Source organism: Thamnophis elegans, chromosome 11 (genome assembly GCF_009769535.1).
Source record: "Thamnophis elegans isolate rThaEle1 chromosome 11, rThaEle1.pri, whole genome shotgun sequence".
Taxonomy (NCBI): domain Eukaryota; kingdom Metazoa; phylum Chordata; class Lepidosauria; order Squamata; family Colubridae; genus Thamnophis; species Thamnophis elegans.
Genome location: NC_045551.1, coordinates 37,045,846 through 37,066,251, shown reverse-complemented (window position 1 = coordinate 37,066,251; position 20,406 = coordinate 37,045,846). Strand labels below are relative to the sequence as shown.

Genomic DNA, 20,406 nt, shown 5'->3' with positions numbered 1-20,406 from the left:
GCATATGCCTATCGTTTTTCCTTCCGCCAAATAACAAAGGCCTTGTTTTTGTGGCATTATATTTTAAAAGGGGCGGAAGAGGATGAGGGGGGAAATCTTTAGTTCTCTTCAGAGAAGCGCTACCGAACAAGAAGCTCTGACAATTTTCCTTCTGCAGAAAGGAAAGGAAAGGTCTAGGCTCCCACCTTTCTCCTCACAATGGGCAATTATTTTAAGTAACAACAGGAAATTGGGGAAAAAAACGCACATGTCACTGAATGTATTCTTGACTTCTTCCTGTTGTGAATATTTAATTAATAAAATCTTAAAGACTTCATCTTGGCATGCTATGCACACTACAGTGTGTGGAGGTTAAAGTCAGTTTCAAACTATTCCCTGCTGTCTTCCGTTGAACTCATTTCAAGAGTGTTTATTTTTATAGTTTGCATCTGTTTGCCTTTTGGGTTTTCAGCTCTTGGCAGATATTTCTGTGACTTTTCCCACTGGACATGGTTGCTACAGCTGGATGGTTTGCAAACAATCTTTCCCAGGCTTAAGACTAGTTGAGCTGCATGCAATCGTGGCAGCTACTTTAGGGGACATCTGAACTAGTTACTTACTATGGGTCAAACTCTAATGCATAGCTGATCTGTGTCAGTTACCATGGTAAATACAAAACCAGCCTTTGTAAAGGTTCAACAATAAAAAGAAAAAATATGTAAAAATAAATGTTTTACAGGCTTCCCGTCTTTAGTTCTCTACTAAATAGTTATGACTCAAAATGAATTTTCCAAGTTTCCATATTTTTGGATCTTTGCTGGAAAATTGGCAATTTGAATCAGGTGACATGAAAACAATTAAACCTCTTCAACCTTAGTATTCAGGCAGTGAAGATAAAACTTATGTTCATGAACATGTTATTTTACAGCATGGTGTGGTGATTTATACCTCCAAGAAGTATATATAATTTGGGGAAATAGCTTACTTTTTTTCAATATTATTGTTGTTGTGATAGCAATAGCAATAGCAGTTAGACTTATATACCGCTTCATAGGGCTTTCAGCCCTCTCTAAGCGGTTTACAGAGTCAGCATATTGCCCCCAACAATCCGGGTCCTCATTTTACCCACCTCGGAAGGATGGAAGGCTGAGTCAACCTTGAGCCGGTGAGATTTGAACAGCTGAACTGCAGAACTGCAGTCAGCTGAAGTAGCCTGCAGTGCTGCACTCTAACCACTGCACCTGTGATACAGGTGAGGTAGTCCTAAATTAGGAAATGTCTACTCTACTCTTCCTTTCACTCTACCTCTTGTATTGCCTTTCATTCCTAAACAAATCCTCTTCCTTCTGGGGTCAATTGTTTCATCATATGCAGATAGATAGCTAATCAAAATTATCATCTACAGGTGATAACTTAATAAAACCATTAACTGGATTTATAACTAGGTCTGCCAACCTCAAACCTCCTATTTAATACAGTATCCTTACAGGTAGTTCTTGACTTACAGCAGTTCATTTAGGCAGTGTTCAAAGTTACAATGGCACTGGAAAAAGTGACCTATGCCCGTTTTTCACCCTTACGACCTTTGTAGCAGCCCCATGATCAGGTGATCAAAATTCAACTGATTCATATTTAAGACTGTTGCTGTCTCCCAGGGTCATGTGATCATCTTTTGCAACCTTTTGACCAGCAAAATCAATAAATAGACCAGATTCATTTAACAACCATGTTACTAACTTATCAACTGCAATGATTCATTTAACAACTGTGGTAAGAATGGTTGTAAAATGGGGCAAAAGTCACAACAAATGTCTCACTTAACAACAGAAATGTTGGGATCAATTGTGGTTTTAAGTCAAAGACTACTTGTATTACAGCATCCTCTTATGCAAGAAACTTTCTTCACAAGGCCTAACAAACTGAGCCTTCTACCCTCTAATCATCATAGAGAACTATAATAACAACTACTTAGTGACATAGTATGTTGTTTTGCCTCCCACATTTCAATATTTAATTATCTTTCAATTTGTACTTTTCTAAAAAAAATAAGCACAGCTCTATCTATGGGTTAATTTTGGATATTTAAAAGACATATTTTGGAACATTATAGATAATGGAGTTTATGCCAGGCACAATATTACTAACTAAAAACTAAAACACATCTTGGACCATACTGAAAAGAATAAAAAATTAATTTTAATTTAATTTAATTAACCACATTGATATGCCGCCCAATCCTGAAGGACTCCAGGCGGCTTACAAAAATAAAGAGAAAAAAAAGACACATAACGAACACGTAACAAAAGAAAAATGGTTTAAAATAGCAAAAATGTTATTAAAAGTAAGAAAAGGGGGGAAAGGATATTATTACCAATATAATTTTAGACAGAATTCATGCACTGTAATGTATTTTGGGCGAACTCAAAATATTGGAGGTAAACTATAATAATCAATTCCAACTATCAAGCCTGCTTGGGTCTATAATCTTCTGATATAAAGGAAAAATCATGCCAGAATCAAAGTTATAAGGATCCTGTAGAACCCGTTCTGTCCTCTGTCTCCTACATCTATATGCTACAGCAATGTAGAAATAAATCTTCAGTCAATTATTCTGTAATTTGATTTGCACATAGCTGTCATCTCATAACATTTCTCAAATAACATCCTCAATAAGTTCCTTTGCCTGTACATAATATATATCACCAATTTAGTAGTATGCTGGCTGAAAATTCTGCCAATTTTTAAGCTCAATGAATTTAAGGACACCAGATTCAGGAAGGCTTCCTGACTTAATCCACTCAGTAAAGGGGCAATTAAATTCACCAATCAATGCTGTCAAAAAAATTATCATTTGAATATGTGTAAAATAGAACGAGTAGTCTCTTGGTTTTTTCCCCTTTTTTCTTTGATGAAGTAGTTATACTTTCTATTTGTTCTAGCCCATGGAGCACACTATGTCTTGACTTCTATAATTCATAAATTGAATATAAATATTGGATTTGATTTTTATTTAGGGTAGTTCACGAAATGCTCTTTTTCTAGCACAGCAGGGCATCTTTTAAAAAGTGCATAACGCTACTTGCCCAAAGGCTTTAGAGTCTTGAATTGTCCTAAACTTATTCAAAAAGATCACAAGGGAAAACTAGCTAAAAAGTACAAAGAACACTATGAGTCAGCAAAGGCCAATGAAAAGTCATGATGAGCATATAATAATCTGTGTGCTATTTCTGAAACTGAAAAGCTCTTGTAAAGCGAATATTGAAATCACCATTGGCCTTCTGTGCTCAGACTTCACATAAGATAAAATGGTCTCACAACTAATTATCAGTTCTAAGGAGGTGCCAGCTGATGGGACTGAAATTCCCTATGAGCACTTCTCATTCCATATTCAAAGAATATGCCAAAGAATTAGCAAAGAGAACTCTTTTATGTTATTCATACTTTTTCAAGGAACTGATCCAGGGCCTAAGATATAAATCAAGTACAGGTAACCCTCAACCATAACTGAACCCAAAATGTATGTTGGTTAAGTGAGTTTTGTCCCATTTTACAAATTTTCTTGCCCCATTTGTTAACTGAATTGCTGCAGTAGTTAAATTAGTAACACAGTTGTTAAGTGAATCTGGTTTCCCTATTGACTTTGCTTGTCAGAAGGTTGCAAAAGGTGAACACATGACCCCAGGACACTGCAACCATCATATATGTGAGTCAATTGTCAAGCATCTGAATATACATAAGTCACTTGACTATAGGGATGCTGTCATGATCATAAATATGAAAAATGGTAATAAGTCACTTTTTTTCAGTGCCGCTGTAACGTCTTCAAACGGTCACTAAATGAAGTGTTGTAAGTCGAGGACTACCTGCATAACAATGCAAAAATATTCTCTAACATTTGTTTGTCAGATGTACAAATATATTCTTTCTGTTTCCTGGGGCTTATCAGATGGCTTTAAGCCAGAGTTCATGTACCAGCCTTATCATACAAAAAAAAAAAAGAGAATGATGCTATTAGCTGTTTAGTATGTAAGAGTGAACTTTTTTTTTCAACCCAATCCAATAATGCATCATCATTTCATTTTTTTTTTCTTCACCGCCCATTAGTGCAGCCTTAACTATCGTTTGGAATTGTCTTTTAAAATACAGGTAGTCGTCTTTTACCAATCACTCGTTAATGATTAAGCTACCATGCAATTATGATGGTGATAAAAAAAGTAACTTTACAACCAGTCCTTATATTTATGACCTGCATAGGTCTGTTAAGCAAAGGAAAGGAAAGCTGAAGTAAGATCATAAGCACTGTTGCAATTTTACTTAGTTACCGCTTTGCTGAGCAATCAAGTTGCCAGACCCAATTGTGGTTGCTAAATGAGGACTACTTACAACACATAATTCTCAGAAGGAAAGTCAACAAAACTTCACCAGGTGCATCTCTAGATATCTACTACATCTTCACATAAAGAAATCCTCAATGACAACTGGCATTCAAACTAGGCTGTTGATCATTTTACTATGTGACTCAACTAAATGAATGCTGGTATTCACTGCTCAATTAAAAAAAAATATTTCTATTGTACTGATTGATCAAAATCACAACTATCTCAATATATATATCACTCACTGACAATACCTTAAATATTTATGTTTATTCAAAAATGTTCCACCATGTTTACTATTAACTTATTTATTCCTAGTTAAGGCTGTACTGGATTCACAGACCTGCAAACTGTATTATTGATTAAGTGTTCCAACCAAACAATCATGAATTTTAAATCAAAAGCAACAAAACATAAACACTTTGCTTATACTTTGTAAACCAACTCTGCTTAACAATAGAATATATATCTCTATAATGCATAATCTAAAAATCAATTTTTGAAACAAAATTAGTACAATGTATGAAACATTTAAAAAGAGTGAAAAGGAAAAGGTGTAGAGATTTAACCATGGTCTAGCTGTAATTTTTTCAGTATTACTGAAGTCCATCTTGAGGTGGAAGCTTTAGAAAACTGTAGTGTGAAACCCACAGGAAGTGGCAAGAGAGAAAGTCCATATAAAAAGATCTGAAAATTGTTCAACTGTATCCAATTACATCTGCTGCTGTAATAAATGTAGTCAATCTTTAAAGTAATGTAGGATTGTTTAGCTGCAATACTATGTGGTTAGATTTCAGCAATATTCTTCTCAAAAGTATGTAATTTCAAATCTTTTGGTAAAAGTGGCCAACATGGCTGATCCTTGGAACTTGCTGACAAGTCCATACACAAAACAGTCAGAAGCAGAAAAAGCAAATATGTAAGTGGACGCAAAATAAAAACAGGTTAGCTGAAATTTTGCTGAGTTGAGCTTGTACAGAATCTGAACGCGCACACCTTTTGAAAATTCATATGTGCAAGATTAATAAAGTAGAGAATTCAAATACAATTACCACATACCTTGAAACTTCAAACTATTAAATTAACTTTTCCTACTAACCTTTGCTTATGTGTTGATATATTTTAAATTTGCTATGAGAAAATCCAATTGAAAATTATATACCTGAAAAAAATTGCAACCAAAGCAAAGCTATGGTACATCATACCTATATTTCATTTTGCTCTATATAATTTATTTTTCAATTAATGAAAGGAGAACTGTATTACACAACAGATGACTATTCACTTGATTCACACAGCAAGGCAAAGTTATAATCTGTTACTTCATTTGTTCTGCATAATGCATCACAACATTTTGAATTTATATAATTGTAAGCCGCTCAGTGTTAGACGGGTAGCCAATAAAATTTATAAATAAATACTGTATTTTTCGCTCCATAAGACACTCCTGACTATAAGATGCACCTAGGTTAGAGGAGGAAAACAAGAAAAAAAAAATCTGCCTCTGACTCAGGGTCCATCTGGTATTCATCTGGATAGTCCTTGCAGAGAACAATGAACAGCAAACAGCCTGCTTCCTTCATGTCTGCTGCCTTCACCGGTGAATGCTGGAACCTTCGCCGATCAGCTGTTCTAGGCAGTGGGAATCGCTGCCACCATTGTTGCCCATATTCACTCTATAAGATGCACAGACATTTCCACCCACTTTTTGGGAGGAAAAAAAGTGTGTCTTATGTAGTGAAAAATACAGTAAATAAACAAACAAATTTTGAAATGATAGCTACTTACTGAAGATTCACTGTCTCTGACAAGGAAGTCGCCTTCTGATCCCCTTTCATTCAGAGCACATTCTGCCTGATGTCGAGTAACGTTCCCATAATACCATTCTTTTCCTGCAAACCGTCCTGTAGAAGAGGGCCCTGTATAGCTTATCTGAGGAGGGTGGGAAGCATTAATGGTAGGACCATCGCTTACAATTACTACATAGTTTTTGGGAACAAGACCAATTTGCCCACGAGAATTTTTACATTTCCACCATTCTGGGTCATTCTCTGGTTTCTCTATCACTTCCATAGTTTCACCTTTTTCAAAATTGAGCTCTTCTTCAGTGACAGAACTAAATGGATACAAAGTCTGGACAATGTGAAGTATTTTCATGGCTTGGCCATTGCTCATGGATGCCCCTTTTCTCAAACTTCGAAAACTTGGCGAATCAGCAGTCGCTTCCTCAACTTCTTCAACTACATAGTTTGAAGGAAACCAGCCAATATGTCCGTTGTAGCTCCCTCTCCACCAGCCATCACTGCATTTTTCCATAACAATTACTCGAGATCCTTTAACAAGAGATAGTTCATCCTCCCTCTCGGCTACGTAGGCAAACTTCACATAGGCAGGGATGTTCAGATCATAAATCCTATCAGCACTGCTACCATTCGATGGGTATTCTGCATCAGTACTAGGAGTTGGAGAGGCATCTCTAGCACTTGTCTTCCGTTTTGTTTTACCCAAACCTGTTAAAAATAAAACAAGAATATTTTAAACACGTATTAGGAGTATGGTCATCTGATTCAGAATGGGAAAATACCTCAATTTGAGGGTACAGGAAAAAAACTAAGACACTGAAGAATAAAGTATGCCAGTAGAACATCTTTACTTTTTAAGAAAGTCTTTTTAACCTAGAAAAGTAGCTGCCAAGTGAAAGCTTTGATGTGACCTTTCAGGGCATTTCTTTCTAAAACCACTAGAGATTTAATAGACACAAAATACTGTGGGCAAATAACAAAAGAAATACTATTTTTATAACCAGCCATGCTTCAGACTGCATTGTGGGAATAAAATAATCTCTTAAAAAGATATCAACCAGTCTTTACATGTAGTTGTAGCAAATGTAAAAACAGGAACAACTAATTAAGCTCACTGGTATGCAAAATTTACCACAACTCTTCGTGGAGTTCAGTACATTATAATGCAACAACAACAAAAAGCCTTCTTCAGAATGGTGTGCACAGACTACAATTATCTTTGCATATTTTGGGGGGAGTTTTGATAGTAAAATTATGCAGGTAGTCCTTGAGTTACAACCATATTTGAGCCCATAATTTATGTTGCTTACCAAGAAATTTTCTAAGTAAGTTTTGCCCCATTTTACGACTTTTCTTGCCACATTTGTTAAGTGAATCATTGCAGCTATTAAATTAGTAACACTGTTGTTAAGTGAATCTGGTGTCGCCATTGGCTTTGCTGGTCAGAAAGTTGTAAAAGGGGATCACATGACCCCAGGACACTGCAACTGTTGTAAACATGAGCCCGTTGTCAAGCATTCAAATGTAAACAAGTGATCATGGGGGTGTTGCAACGGTCATAAGTGTGAAAAATGAACATACAGTAAGTCACTTTTTCAGTGACTTTGAATGGTCATTAAATGAACTGTTGTAAGTCAACAGTTTCCAAGATCCTTTTCATAAGATCAATTTTGACAAAAAATATTGAACTTGTTCAACCTGGCAATGTGTAAACAAGCTGTGAAAACTACAGAATGGCAACTTTTAAAAAATAATTACTACTATGCGATTATGTGATCTGGTGCAGGAACAGGAATACAATTTCTATCATTTGTGTTAATTATATCCCATTTAAATATCACTATGATAAAGATTTAATACAATTATTTAGCACACCAAAGAAATCCTTACTTCTCAATCCTACAACACTGTTCATGTCAAGGCGAGATCATTCGGAGGCACGGGATAAGATACCATCAATATGCGGACGATACCCAGTTGTATCTCTCCGCCCCGTGCCAACTCAATGAAGCGGTGGACGTGATGAGCCGGGGCCTTGAAGCCGTTAGGGACTGGATGAGGGCTAACAAACTGATACTCAACCCGGATAAGACCGAGTGGCTGTTGTGTTTCCCTCCCAATAATTTGGCAAGTGTTCCATCACTCAGGCTGGGGGGTCAAACACTATACCCCTCAGACAGGGTTCGCAACTTGGGAGTCCTCCTGGACTCACAGCTGACCTTTGATCACCACCTGTCGGCTGTGACCAGGGGGGCATTTGCCCAGGTTCGCCTGGTGCACCAGTTGCGACCCTACCTGAACCGGGAGGCCCTCACAACAGTCACTCGTGCCCTTGTGACCTCAAGGCTGGAATACTGCAACGTGCTCTACATGGGGCTGCCCTTGAAGAGCATCCGGCGACTTCAGCTAGTCCAGAATGCGGCCGCGCGAGCGATTGTGGGTGCACCTCAGTTCACTCACATAACACCTATCCTCCGCGAGCTGCGCTGGCTACCTGTTGATCTCCGGGTGCGCTTCAAGGTGCTACTTACCACCTATAAAGCCCTTCATGGTAGTGGATCTGGGTACTTGAGAGACCACCTCCTGCCAATCACCTCCTCGCGACCAATTAGATCACACAGATTAGGCCTCCTCCGAATCCCATCTGCTAGTCAGTGTCGACTGGCGACTACGCGGAGGAGAGCCTTCTCGGTAGTAGCTCCGACCCTTTGGAACGATCTCCCCATGGAGATCCGTACCCTCACCACCCTCCAGACCTTCCGCACAGCCCTTAAGATCTGGCTATCCCGTCAGGCCTGGGGTTAGATTGTAATCCGTCCCCACCCGAATGATGAATGTTGTGTTTTATTTTTAATTATGTATTGTTTTATGTCTCACTGTTTGTATTCCCCTCCCCATGAATTGTAAGCCGCCCTGAGTCCCCCCAGGGAAAAGGGCGGCCTATAAATAAACTTTCCTATTCTATTCCTATATCCTCTGAAAAAACCTTGCAACCTAGAAGAAGGGACCCTTAGCAAGTCCTGACTCCTAGTGAATGCATGAACTCAGGCCAGACCAGGTGGTCTCAAATATGTTCATGCATAGAGTGTAATATAGATGACCTTGGATCCTACATAGGTAAAGACTACTAAACATGTTTAAAGTCTTGGGAAGGAAGGTAGTATCTGGAAGCAGTTGAGGCAAATGAGTCCCTGATTCACTGGATTATAAGGAGGAGATGTAAAATACGGTCAAACTATAATTATTATAGTCTGTCTAAATAAAGTACAATTGTAGAGTTGCTCTTCTGATCTGTTCTACCCAGTGTGGCTGACACCATGTGACAATTTACTTTTTAATTGTGCCTGGCAGTCAGTTAAGCTCTCACAGTGGTGGTTTACATCAGCAAATCTAGGTATATCCATAATACATTGCACCAACTGGGTGATCTTCAAGGCCAGCCCCAAATAAAGCAAATTATAGCAGTTCAGCCATGAGATGACAAAAGCATGAGTGTGTACTGTAACAGCTGGTGTAATTCCATAGAATTCTTTCCATCCATTGCCTCTACTTGCTATTCCAAGTACAGCCATGAATCTAGGAGAGTCCAAATTATGAGTCAGTTCTGTTTCAGGCAACACAACTTTCCTTGTTCATATTTAAAAATAAAATTGATTTTGGATTTAGGTGGCCTTCGAATCCACAGCCACTTTCTCTCACTAACATTCAGTATGAGTTTATTTTTCCTCATTAACCTTTGAGTATTGCGCACTACACCTCCTATTCAGTTAGGAGTTATACTGATGACCTCACATATTGCCTATAGATGATATGACACAGTGGTATGGGATAGATGTTAAACAGCATGGAGGGTAGGCAACCATAGTTCTCTGTATCAAACAAATCTAAGACACTCTCTCCTATCACAACTGAATAAAACCAGATACTAGAAAAGGGGAACCATTGAAATATGGTGCATTGTTCCCAGCGGGCCAAGATGGATACCATGGTACTGAAGACTGGCAAGGCATGAAGTAAAGAAGCAACTTTGCATCCTGATCTTGCCAAAGATTGTCTAACATATCGATCAATGTGGTTTCTAACCATACTCTTATCTGAATCTTGATTGACAGAGATCCAAATACTCCACTTCACTCAGATTTCTTGTAGCTATCTGCTGATCATGTTCTCAACAATATTTCCTTAAAAAGAGCTATAGCTTTTTAAAACAACACATTTAGTGGCATCTGCTTGAGCAAAGGTATACACTGACTGCCTCTTTCAAAGTGGCTGTATCAGTGATAGATTTACTTCCCTCAGCTTTTAAAAATATGTTGTGTATTTTTCCCTACTCCGCTCAAATCTGCTTAAATCTGCATTATGCTGATACTTTTAATACTACAATTTTTTATATTAGGTTTTAGTTGTTCATTTTACTAATGTGTACATGTGACACAGCTAAAAACAAAATTATTGAATTCTATATAAAAACTGTAGATATCTATATAGGAACAGCACGAGACTTTTCAACAGCATTGGAAATTATAGTCAAAAGCTCTGTTTTTTACATTACAACGTATAAAGTCTGGTTTGGCTCCCTTTATTTGAGGATTAAGACCATGCTTCTATACACATACACTGAATTAAGCTTATTCTCTGTAATTACAGAAAGGATTACAAGAGAATGTAGTTGCTAAGCAGAACAGCATTTTTGTACCTTTAGGAAAAAAGTTAATGTTCCTATTATTTGGTTGAAATTTTTCAGTGGAGCAGAATGCCTGAAAACTGTGTGGGCTTCCAACCAGCATTGCACTACAACAAAAATACGCAGTCTGAAATACAGGATGGTGTATGGTTCACAAAAGCTTTAAATGAAGCCCTCAGACAACTCCCTATGTCATCAAATAGTATTATTTCAAAGTGATGAAATAGAGAAATTATTAAATAACATGCCTGGAAAGTAAACATATGAATTATATTTAATTTTAAACCCATGACCCATTGGGCTATAATTTCAAAAGTGTTTCCTTACCTAAACAGATAAACAGAAGGACCCCAAAAAGGCAAAAATTCAGTGGAATCAGAAGCATCTGGAAATGACCATGGCAGCACTGAAATACCACAACTTTGTCAGATTTCAATCCTGCAGGAGTCATGGGTCCTGAATTTTGAATGCATGCTTTAAGTTAGCCCATTTGTGGTATGTTCATTCAAAAACTGTTGCCCTATGATGCACTGTTTTGCTAATTAAAGGTTACAGTCAAATACAAACGTTTCAGCAATATATAGATTTAAATACATGGCAACAGTTTTTTGTCCTGACAGCTTTCACTAGTTTTTAGAAGGCAGCCTCCAAACAAAGTTCTGGTATACTTTGTTTAAGGTAATCCAGTGGAGAAAATTTTGATTAAAGATGCCAATGTAATTGTAAGCATTTGTAATGTAATATATTGCTGAAAGGGCAAATAATTGAAATCGACTATCAAAAGGCACGACAGTACCAGTCAACCTCTAGCTAAAACTTTTTATATTGGGAAAGAAAATGAAGATGGAGATGTTTTCAGTTTGATGTGTTTGAGGAGAGCATATTGTAATGATGAGCAGATTTGTTTAAAAGAAGACCTTTTTCATACCACTAGTCTCAGTTGGCAGCGTGCGGCGGAGGGGGGGAGGAGGGAATAAAACAAGATTTCATGGGGAAAATCAACAGCTGCTTAGAAAATCTTGAAAGCTATGTTAGTAGATAGAATTGTTTTAAATCGGGCATCTACCTTCCAAAAATATCGGTGTTCTGAAAGATGAATTACTTGATTATCGCTATATGTTCTTTAAGAGTTTTAATACATAAAGTCCAGGGGAAGAAAAAGAATCTATCAAGCTGAAAAAAGTAAAAGCAGAAACCTGAGTAATATCGCTATTTATATAAATCACATCTTTATGAGAAAATAATGTTTTCACTGACATTTTAATTATACATTTTTATAGCACCAAGTTAAAAGTCTCTGGGCTTCCTACAAGAATACCATATGACACCTATAATGTTATGATTGACACACAACCAGCTCAGTCACTTTCTCAAGCCCTAGAAAGAAGGAGCTAGCACATTCCTTCCAAAAATAGGTATTATTTCATAAAAAAATAAAATATAGACTATTTTCCAAAAAATTTAAAATGCACTATTTTTTGTATTAGCCGTCATTAGGTTTTCACAGATGTCATTACTCATTTTAATTGAACACTGATATTTTTACCTATCTACAGTATATACCGTATTTATCGGCGTATAACACGCACCGGCGTATAACACGCACCCCCCATTTTAACACAAAAATTTGAGTAAAAATTTTTTTCATTAAAAATAAATGACTTGGAAGCTCGGAACTTAATGTTGGATTAAAATTTATAACATTAGAACATGAATTATAACATTAACTCCTCTTAAAAGGCAAATATGAAATGAAAAAACACCTCTTTGAGCAAAAAAACTTAATCAGAATCACTGCTTTTTGGAAAACCAAAAACCTCTTCCTCATCTTCACTCTCTCCCTCTTTTTTCCCTTCCTTCCCCCTTCCTCTTGCCTATCAACTTCATCCTCTTTGTCTTTCTGCTCTTTCCCTCTCTTCCCCTTTTCTTCCTACCTCCTTCCTTCTCCCTCCCTTCTTCTTTTTCTTCCTTTCTTCTTCCATCTTCCTCCTTCTCCTTCCATTCTTTCTCCTTCCATCCATCTTTTCTCCTTCCATCTTCTCCCCCCCTCCCTTCTTCTTTTCCTCCCCCCTCCCTCCTTCCTTCCTCTCCTTCCCTTTCTCACACACAGGAAGGGGAGGGGGGCTATCTAGTCGCTTTCACAGCATAATTTCTTTATCTAACTTTTAAAAAACAGTGTGCAAATCAAACGAGATTTTCGTAACCTGCGAAGCACCAAGTTATATTATGTTGTTACAAATTCGCAGCTACTCCATTCTTTCTGATAGGGAACTACATTTCCCAAGATGCCTCAGGTCCTCAAAGCGCTGAACGCAGCTTTGCAATTGACTCCAGCGAGGCCTGGCAGCCGCCGGCTGGGGTGGTTGTCAGGGCGATGCGGAGCGGACGCGCCGTTTGTTACTGCTTCCAGCAATCAAGACGGAGAAGGGAAGCGACTGAAACGGACGCTGGCCTCGCTCTCCTGCTGCGGCTTCTGTTTCAGTAGGGAAGAAAACTTCCTTTCGCTTCCCGAATTTGACTGGGTCCCGGGGCTTCTGCCGGGCGGCAGAAGCCCGGGAAGCGAAAGGAAGTTTTCTTCCCTATTGAAACAGAAGCCGCAGCAGGAGAGCAGGGCTGCTGCCGGCCGTTTCACCTTGCGCAGCGAATTTGACTGGGTCCCGGGCTTCTGCCACCCGGAGTATCGGCGTATAACACGCAGGCAGGGTTTAAGCTTGGAATTTTAGTTTTAAAACTGCGTGTTATACGCCGATAAATACGGTATATTTATATTTAGGAAATTTCTAAAATGCATATTTTACTCAAGCAATACTAAATACTAAACTAAAAATGTCTTTTTATTTTAAAAAATTATCTGTTGCTTCTCCCCAATGTGGGATCCAACACTGCCCCAAACATAAATAACCCATTATAAATAGCACACAAACTGATTTCCTCTAGTCAGTCTAGACCACGTTTGCTACAATTCCTTCAATTTGACTGTGACTGGTGGAGATTATAGTTCAAAGCCTGTTAAAAGCAGCATGTAGCTTTAAAAAACCTTAAGAAATTGCTACAATTCAAATCCTGCAAAGAGCTGACCATTTTTTTTAAAGGAGAGATTTGTACAACCAAAACATGTCCAACATTTGTAGACCTAAGGACAATTGGCCTATTACATCAGAACCAATTTATGGCCAAATGGAAATCTCAACAAGTACCTAAATCAGTGTTTCTCAACCTTGGCGACTTTAAATCCTGTGGACTTCAACTCCCAGAATCCCCCTGCCAGCTGGGAGTTGAAGTCCATAGGATTTAAAGTCGCCAAGGTTGAGAAACACAGACCTAAATGCTCCGACTGTACCATTTCTGGTTGACACAGAATATGGGCATCAGCAGGCAGCTTGGAATCAACCATGTCAATATTATGAGGACACGATCCAGAATACTGATCCTGAGGAGATGCTCCAAAAACTACTATAGGAGGATATAGTCTTATATGGATCTTATTCCCTTAGCAGCTCTCAGAGGAAAAAAGTGCAATGGGAGGGAGGGAGAGAAGGAAAGAAGGAAAATTTGTACATGTGTGAAATTTCAGGTTATTCTTGATTCTAGGAGGCTGCCAGGACAAAGCTCTGCAGTCTTCTTAGCGATATCACAGAAGTGGTTTCCTTTTGCCTATTTCTTTCTTGGGCTGAGAGAAAGAATGACAGGTCCAAAATCAGTTTTTGGACAAAGGCAGGACTAGAACTCATGATCTCCTGGTTTTTAGCCTGATGCCTAATCACTACACCAAACTGGCATATTTATTACTGTTTAATATAGTACTAACGACTAATATAAATATTATTATATGAATAATGCTGAAATGAAAACATGCTAAAAATAGGTTTCCCTAATTTTTGATCAGGGCTAACAACTCAGTTCAACAAAATTAATTTCTAATACTCCTTTTGTACCTCTTCCAGTCCTTCTCATTTGATGCAGGACTGAATATTTAATTTCTGTGGTTCTAAATGGATCATTTCCACTACCCCCACAATGACCCCTGTTTTGTTTTGTTGTTTTTGCTGTCTATTAGATTATTTTAATCTTGGCTGTCTATTTAATACAATGTTTTGAGCTATTTCCATTTTCTCTATTTCTGTATGCTGCCCAGAGCCCTCTGAAGTAGGAAGGCCAATACACAATACAATTAAATGCACAAATGAATGAATACTAGAAGAAGTGTTTTTTGTTACTTTATTATATTAAGGTCATTTCTAGAAGTATGGTAACTCTCAGTGAGACAGGACATATTTGACATTTGCACTTATACAATACAATCGTATTTAAACATTTGGAGGTCTAAAATTTCAAGTGAAGCAATTCTATTACAGTGGCATGCAGACATTGTTCCAATGTCATTTAATTTTCAAAAGGATTTGATATGCAGTCATTGTCAGGCTTTTCTGTTTTGTGTTTTGTTTTGTTTTAGGGAAGGAGTAGAAAACAATGTACTTATTCAAATCATATGGCTATGATTTCCAGCTTAATGCATGAATAAACCCCACTAAAAGATATTAGAGTTGTATAAAAGGACACTTTTAGCCTCCTTCAGCCAGAGAATGCAGCCAGTTAGAAATAATTTTTTATGTGCAAATCACTGTTGAATATATGAGTTACTGGTACAATTTGCATGTGACACTATTAAACTATAATTGGCTTTAGTTTTAAGGATCTGTATGTTTAGTCATGCCAGCCACATGACCAGAGGTGTCTTCATTCAGCACTGGCTCTTTGGCTTTGAAATGGAGACGAGCACCGCCCCCTAGAGTTGGGAACAGCAAGCACATATGTATGAGGGAATCTTTACCTTTATGATATTTGCACCTATGCTAAGAAAGAAACCATGATTAATTTTGGCAACAAATGACACTGTAACTGAAGCTGCAATTTGGTGCTGGTTTACAAATCTTACTTTATTTAAACTACTATACGATCATCATGTCTGAATCTAGAATCTTAGCCTTACTGCTGATATTGTTTGCACCCTGTCATTTTTTCTGAACTCAAAAAAAAAAAAAAAAAACCAAAACAGAAAAGCCAGGAATCTGCTGAATAAGTCTGATTACTTGTTTGACTGCAAGACTGACCCCATTAAATCAAATTATAGCTCAAAGCTCTAATGTTATGCTAGTCAACCATCAGTTCAACATCAATATCCAGTGATGGTTTACACCTGGCAAGCCAGCTGAGTTAAAAAAGAATTCTACACAATTTCCTTTTCCAATTCCACATATCTGAATACAAATCTAAGAATGAAAGTGAAACTGATGTAAAAAATATTAGGGCTGCATGCAGCACAATCTCTCAAGTGGGACTACAGTCCACTTCTTCAACTTAAAGAAGGTCCAGACGTACTACAACTTCCTGAGACATACACTGTTCTAATTGCTTTAATCCACAATAGTCATATTAATTCCAGATACAAATATATGTAAACCAAAGCCTTCAGGAAAAGATGCTATATAATTAAAAATGTTACAGCAGGTTTCAGAGAAATAACAAAATTAAGGCAGGCAGACAAAGCCATTGTCTAAACAAATGTTTCGTTTCCTTTTGGTGGTGAAATGGGGAGGGGTAAAATGTAAAGCATTGATACAGCTAACAAGCTGGATTGCCTCAGAAAAGGAAATAGCTGACAGTTTCTATCAAGCTTTTAAAATAAACAGGAAGTTAAGTGGAAAAGGAAAAAGCAAGCCACACTCAATACTCATATAATGTCTTTCACAAATGGAAAACTGCAAGACAAGAGCAAGACCGTTTAGGCTACTGACATTGGTAAAATCAGGCAGAAACATAATTATCAAACTATATTAATTCAAATATACAAAAAAGCTGTTCTCTTTTTTAAAAGCAAAGATTTTACAGCAATATTTAGTAACAAAATCTTTATTTGTAGACTTATGCCTTATCCTTTGGTCAAATCTTGGCCCTTGGGTTTTGCCAAAGCACTTCTGCAGAAAAGGATTTCTTTTATTTGCACTTTGCAGAAGCAACTGTCATTTCTGCTCCCATGATTTCAAAATTGGCACCATACTTAATAATTGTTAATTGAAAGCTGAACCTAGACAGAATTTTCAGTATTCTAACTCAAGTGCAAAAAATAAAATATTCCTCTCTAAATGAATACATTGACTTTGTCTAGATTTTTTTTTTGTTTTTACAATTTAGAGGCTCCAAAAACTAAGTTTTAAACTATCTGTTTTAAAGCAGATTCTAATCTGATATCTCAAGTATCAAGGAAAATTCTGGTCCCAAATTTTATAAAAATAAAATTAAAAAAGAATTTAATTTAAAAGTTATGAGCACAATTCAGTGGCAACCCTCACACCAGTTATCTATGTACCCTAAAACTTTGAATTTGCAGGATATTTTAAACAAATTATGAACAAATATTTGGTTTAATGCAAAATCACATTTTTCTGTACATCTACAGATACATTTTCACCAGATTCCAGTAACTTGTTGATGATCATTTTGGAACAGTCAATGCTTCTATTCCATGGCTAGGACATTATTATAGACAAAACTAAACTGATTCATTCTTGCAAGTGATAAAGACAAAACTATATCAGTTACCGTGAATCCTTCGCTTTGCCTTACAAAATAGATAAATACCTTTGTTTTCACAGAATGATTATAAACTGTTACCACAGATCAATAACAGAAGGTCACTGAACCAACAGATCTTACTGGAACAGAAGGAAACAAATCACTATAGAGATAGTTTTAACATCGAACTTCAGGTGGCCACAATCCTTACTGATTTAACTCTACATAAGACTAATAGTAGCTATAAGACTAAAAATGTCCCAATTATTTCTGTTCACCTCGTAAGAACTGACTGAGTGGGCATGTTCCAGGCCCTCTCTATTAAACATGTCAACTTACATTGTTGTGCCTTCTTTGCTCCTGTGCTGACCAGCTGAAATAACATCTCCCCCCAGAGATCTGGATGGCCTCAAACATGATGATCTTTTTCAAGGTTTAAAGACACAGTTGCTCCACACAGCATTTGGGCCAGGATATTAAGCAAACTCCATTGATTACTTCGTTTGGTTGTTTTTACCAATTGTGAATGTTTAGATGTTAAGTAGGTGTTCTGCTGTAGGTAGTCTCGGCTGTCTATTTTAAACAATTGGGTTGTGGTTTTTAATTTTCTGTTTGCCACCTAGAATCACAGCAGTGGGATGATTGGCCGTATCGATTGCTTAGGTATAAAAGTTAGCCTGTAGTAAGACGGGTGGCCATAAAATTTGATAAATAAAAAAAAGAGAGAAGGGGGGAGGAAGAGAAAGAGAAAGAAAGAAAGAAAGAAAGAAAGAAAGAAAGAAAGAAAGAAAGAAAGAAAGAAAGAAAGAAAGAAGAGTTAAGTGTAGTACAGGGTTTTAGAGTTTATTCCCCAAGAAGATATTACCCTATGAGCCTCAACTAGCCTGGTCCAGGGCCAAATTTAAAGAATTAAAGCTGGATGAGAGCTAATGAATTAGGCTGTTTATACTAGACTATGTAGACCTTTAGTAAAATGAGGCTCTGGAAAGTCAGAAACTAATGCTTGTTGAGTTTCTACTCTGTGGTATGACTTAATTATTCTTAAAACAATTACTCTTGTCATTCCTCTGTCTCTGTTATTTCATTCTATCAATAGGAGCCAATTATGTGAAGTAGGAGACACGAAAACAAAGAAAAATGATGTCAGAGAACAGCATGAGTTATGCTAGGTGGAGGAAATAATGTTTTATTAACAGTACAATGTTACTTACAAAATTTAACTTATAAGATTATTCCAGGTTTTTTTTCAACTAACAATATATAGGCACTGTAAAGTATGCTACATAAAACACTACTTGATCACAATTCCCATTCCTATTTGTTTTCTAAGGGATGCGTGATTGTGGACTAACTGCACCCTTTTCTAGGCCATGAGAGTCTGGCAAGTTACTCATATATCTGGTTCAAAATGGAACTGCCTATTTGCTGATCAGTCAGCATCAATACAGGAGAACACCATACTGCAAGAGCAGCATTGGCTTCCTGTTGGCTCACAATAGTGCTGAAATCTTTTATGGTTTTTGTTCCTTCAGCATCATCTGATCCAGGTAGAATCTAATTGCTCACTTTACTCTGGACAAGAATCCTTTCATTCAAGATGTTAAATGGGAAAAACCTAGAAATAAGCTTACACCATAGAAGCTCCCTAGTTCAGGAATAGCCTGTTCCCCACCAAGCTTAGGATACACCCTCCCTCCAGCAAACATGTTAAGACTGCTTTTTTGCAAGCAGTGGCCGAAAATGCCACTGAACCGAAAACACCTATTCAGAGTAATAAAGGTTAGATGACTACTTTGAGATTCAAATGTAATGAATCCATGGAGAAAACAATTTACAAATGTCAGGGTAAATAGATAAATAAAATAAAAGGTAAAGATTCCCCTCGCACATATATACTAGTCATTTCCGACTCTAGAGGACGGTGATCATCTCCGTTTCTAAGCCGAAGAGCCAGCACTGTCCGAAGATGTCTCCGTGTTCATGTGGCCAGCGTGACTAAATTCCAAAGGTGCACAGAACTCTGTTACTTTCCCACCAAAGGTAGTCCCTATTTTCCTACTTGCATTTTTACATGCTTTCGAACTGCTAGATTGGCAGGAACTGAGACAAGTAACAGGAGCTCACTCTGTTACACGGTGCTAGGGATTTTAACCGCTGAACTGCCAATCTTCTGATCGACAAGGTCAGCTTCTTAGCCACTGAGCCACCGCACCCCATTTATAAATAAGATAAAAGCATACAAAACATGGATATCTTTATAACAGAGAACTTTGGAATACATTTAAAAGCAAAAGCCCAATTTCTGATTTTCTTTTAATGAGGCATAATCACTTCCCATTAGGGGAGAATAAAAAGGTTTTTAGTTTTAGGTTTATTAGATTTATATGCCACCCTCCTCCCAAGGACTCAGGACAGCGTACAACATTAAAAGAAACACATAATACAAAAGTTTAAAAAAAATTAAATAGAATATCCCAAACCCAATTAAAATTGACAATGACATTTTTTTAAAAGAATTAAAATTGATCAATAATTTGTTTTGTTTTGTTCAGGCCAGGCTGGCTTGCTGGAAAAGCCAACTTTTTAGGGGGCGTCGGAAGGACTGGAGGTCGAGGATTATATGAAGCTCTGGGGGCAGTTCATTCCAGAGGGAAGGCGCTCCCACAGAGAAGACTCTCATCCTGGGAGTCACTAGCCAACACTGTCTGGCCAACGGCACCCTGAGGAGGCCAACTCTGTGGGATCGCACTGGACGATGGGAAGCTACCAGTGGCTTAGGTGGTCTCGCAGGTACCCTGGGCCTAAGCCATGGAGCGCTTTAAAGGTCATAATTAGTACCTTGAATCGCACCCGGAAGACAAGTGGCAACCAGTGCAGGCCACCTAAACGGGGTGTAACATGGGAGCACCTGGGTGCCTCCATGATAACCCGCACAGCCGCATTCTGGACCAGTTGAAGCTTCCAGGTGCTCTTCAAGGGCAGCCCCATGTAG

The 20,406-nt window shown here is 37.7% G+C and overlaps 1 protein-coding gene across 1 annotated transcript in view; it reads right to left on the bottom strand.

Annotated features, from left to right (window-relative positions):
* The window catches only part of NCK2 (NCK adaptor protein 2), a 78,186-nt gene that overhangs the window by 4,610 nt on the left and 53,170 nt on the right, over positions 1-20,406 (bottom strand). Inside the window, exon 3 of the mRNA XM_032226626.1 lies at positions 6,144-6,865. Coding sequence (XP_032082517.1) covers positions 6,144-6,865 — 722 coding nt within the window. The remainder of the gene's footprint in view (positions 1-6,143; positions 6,866-20,406) is intronic.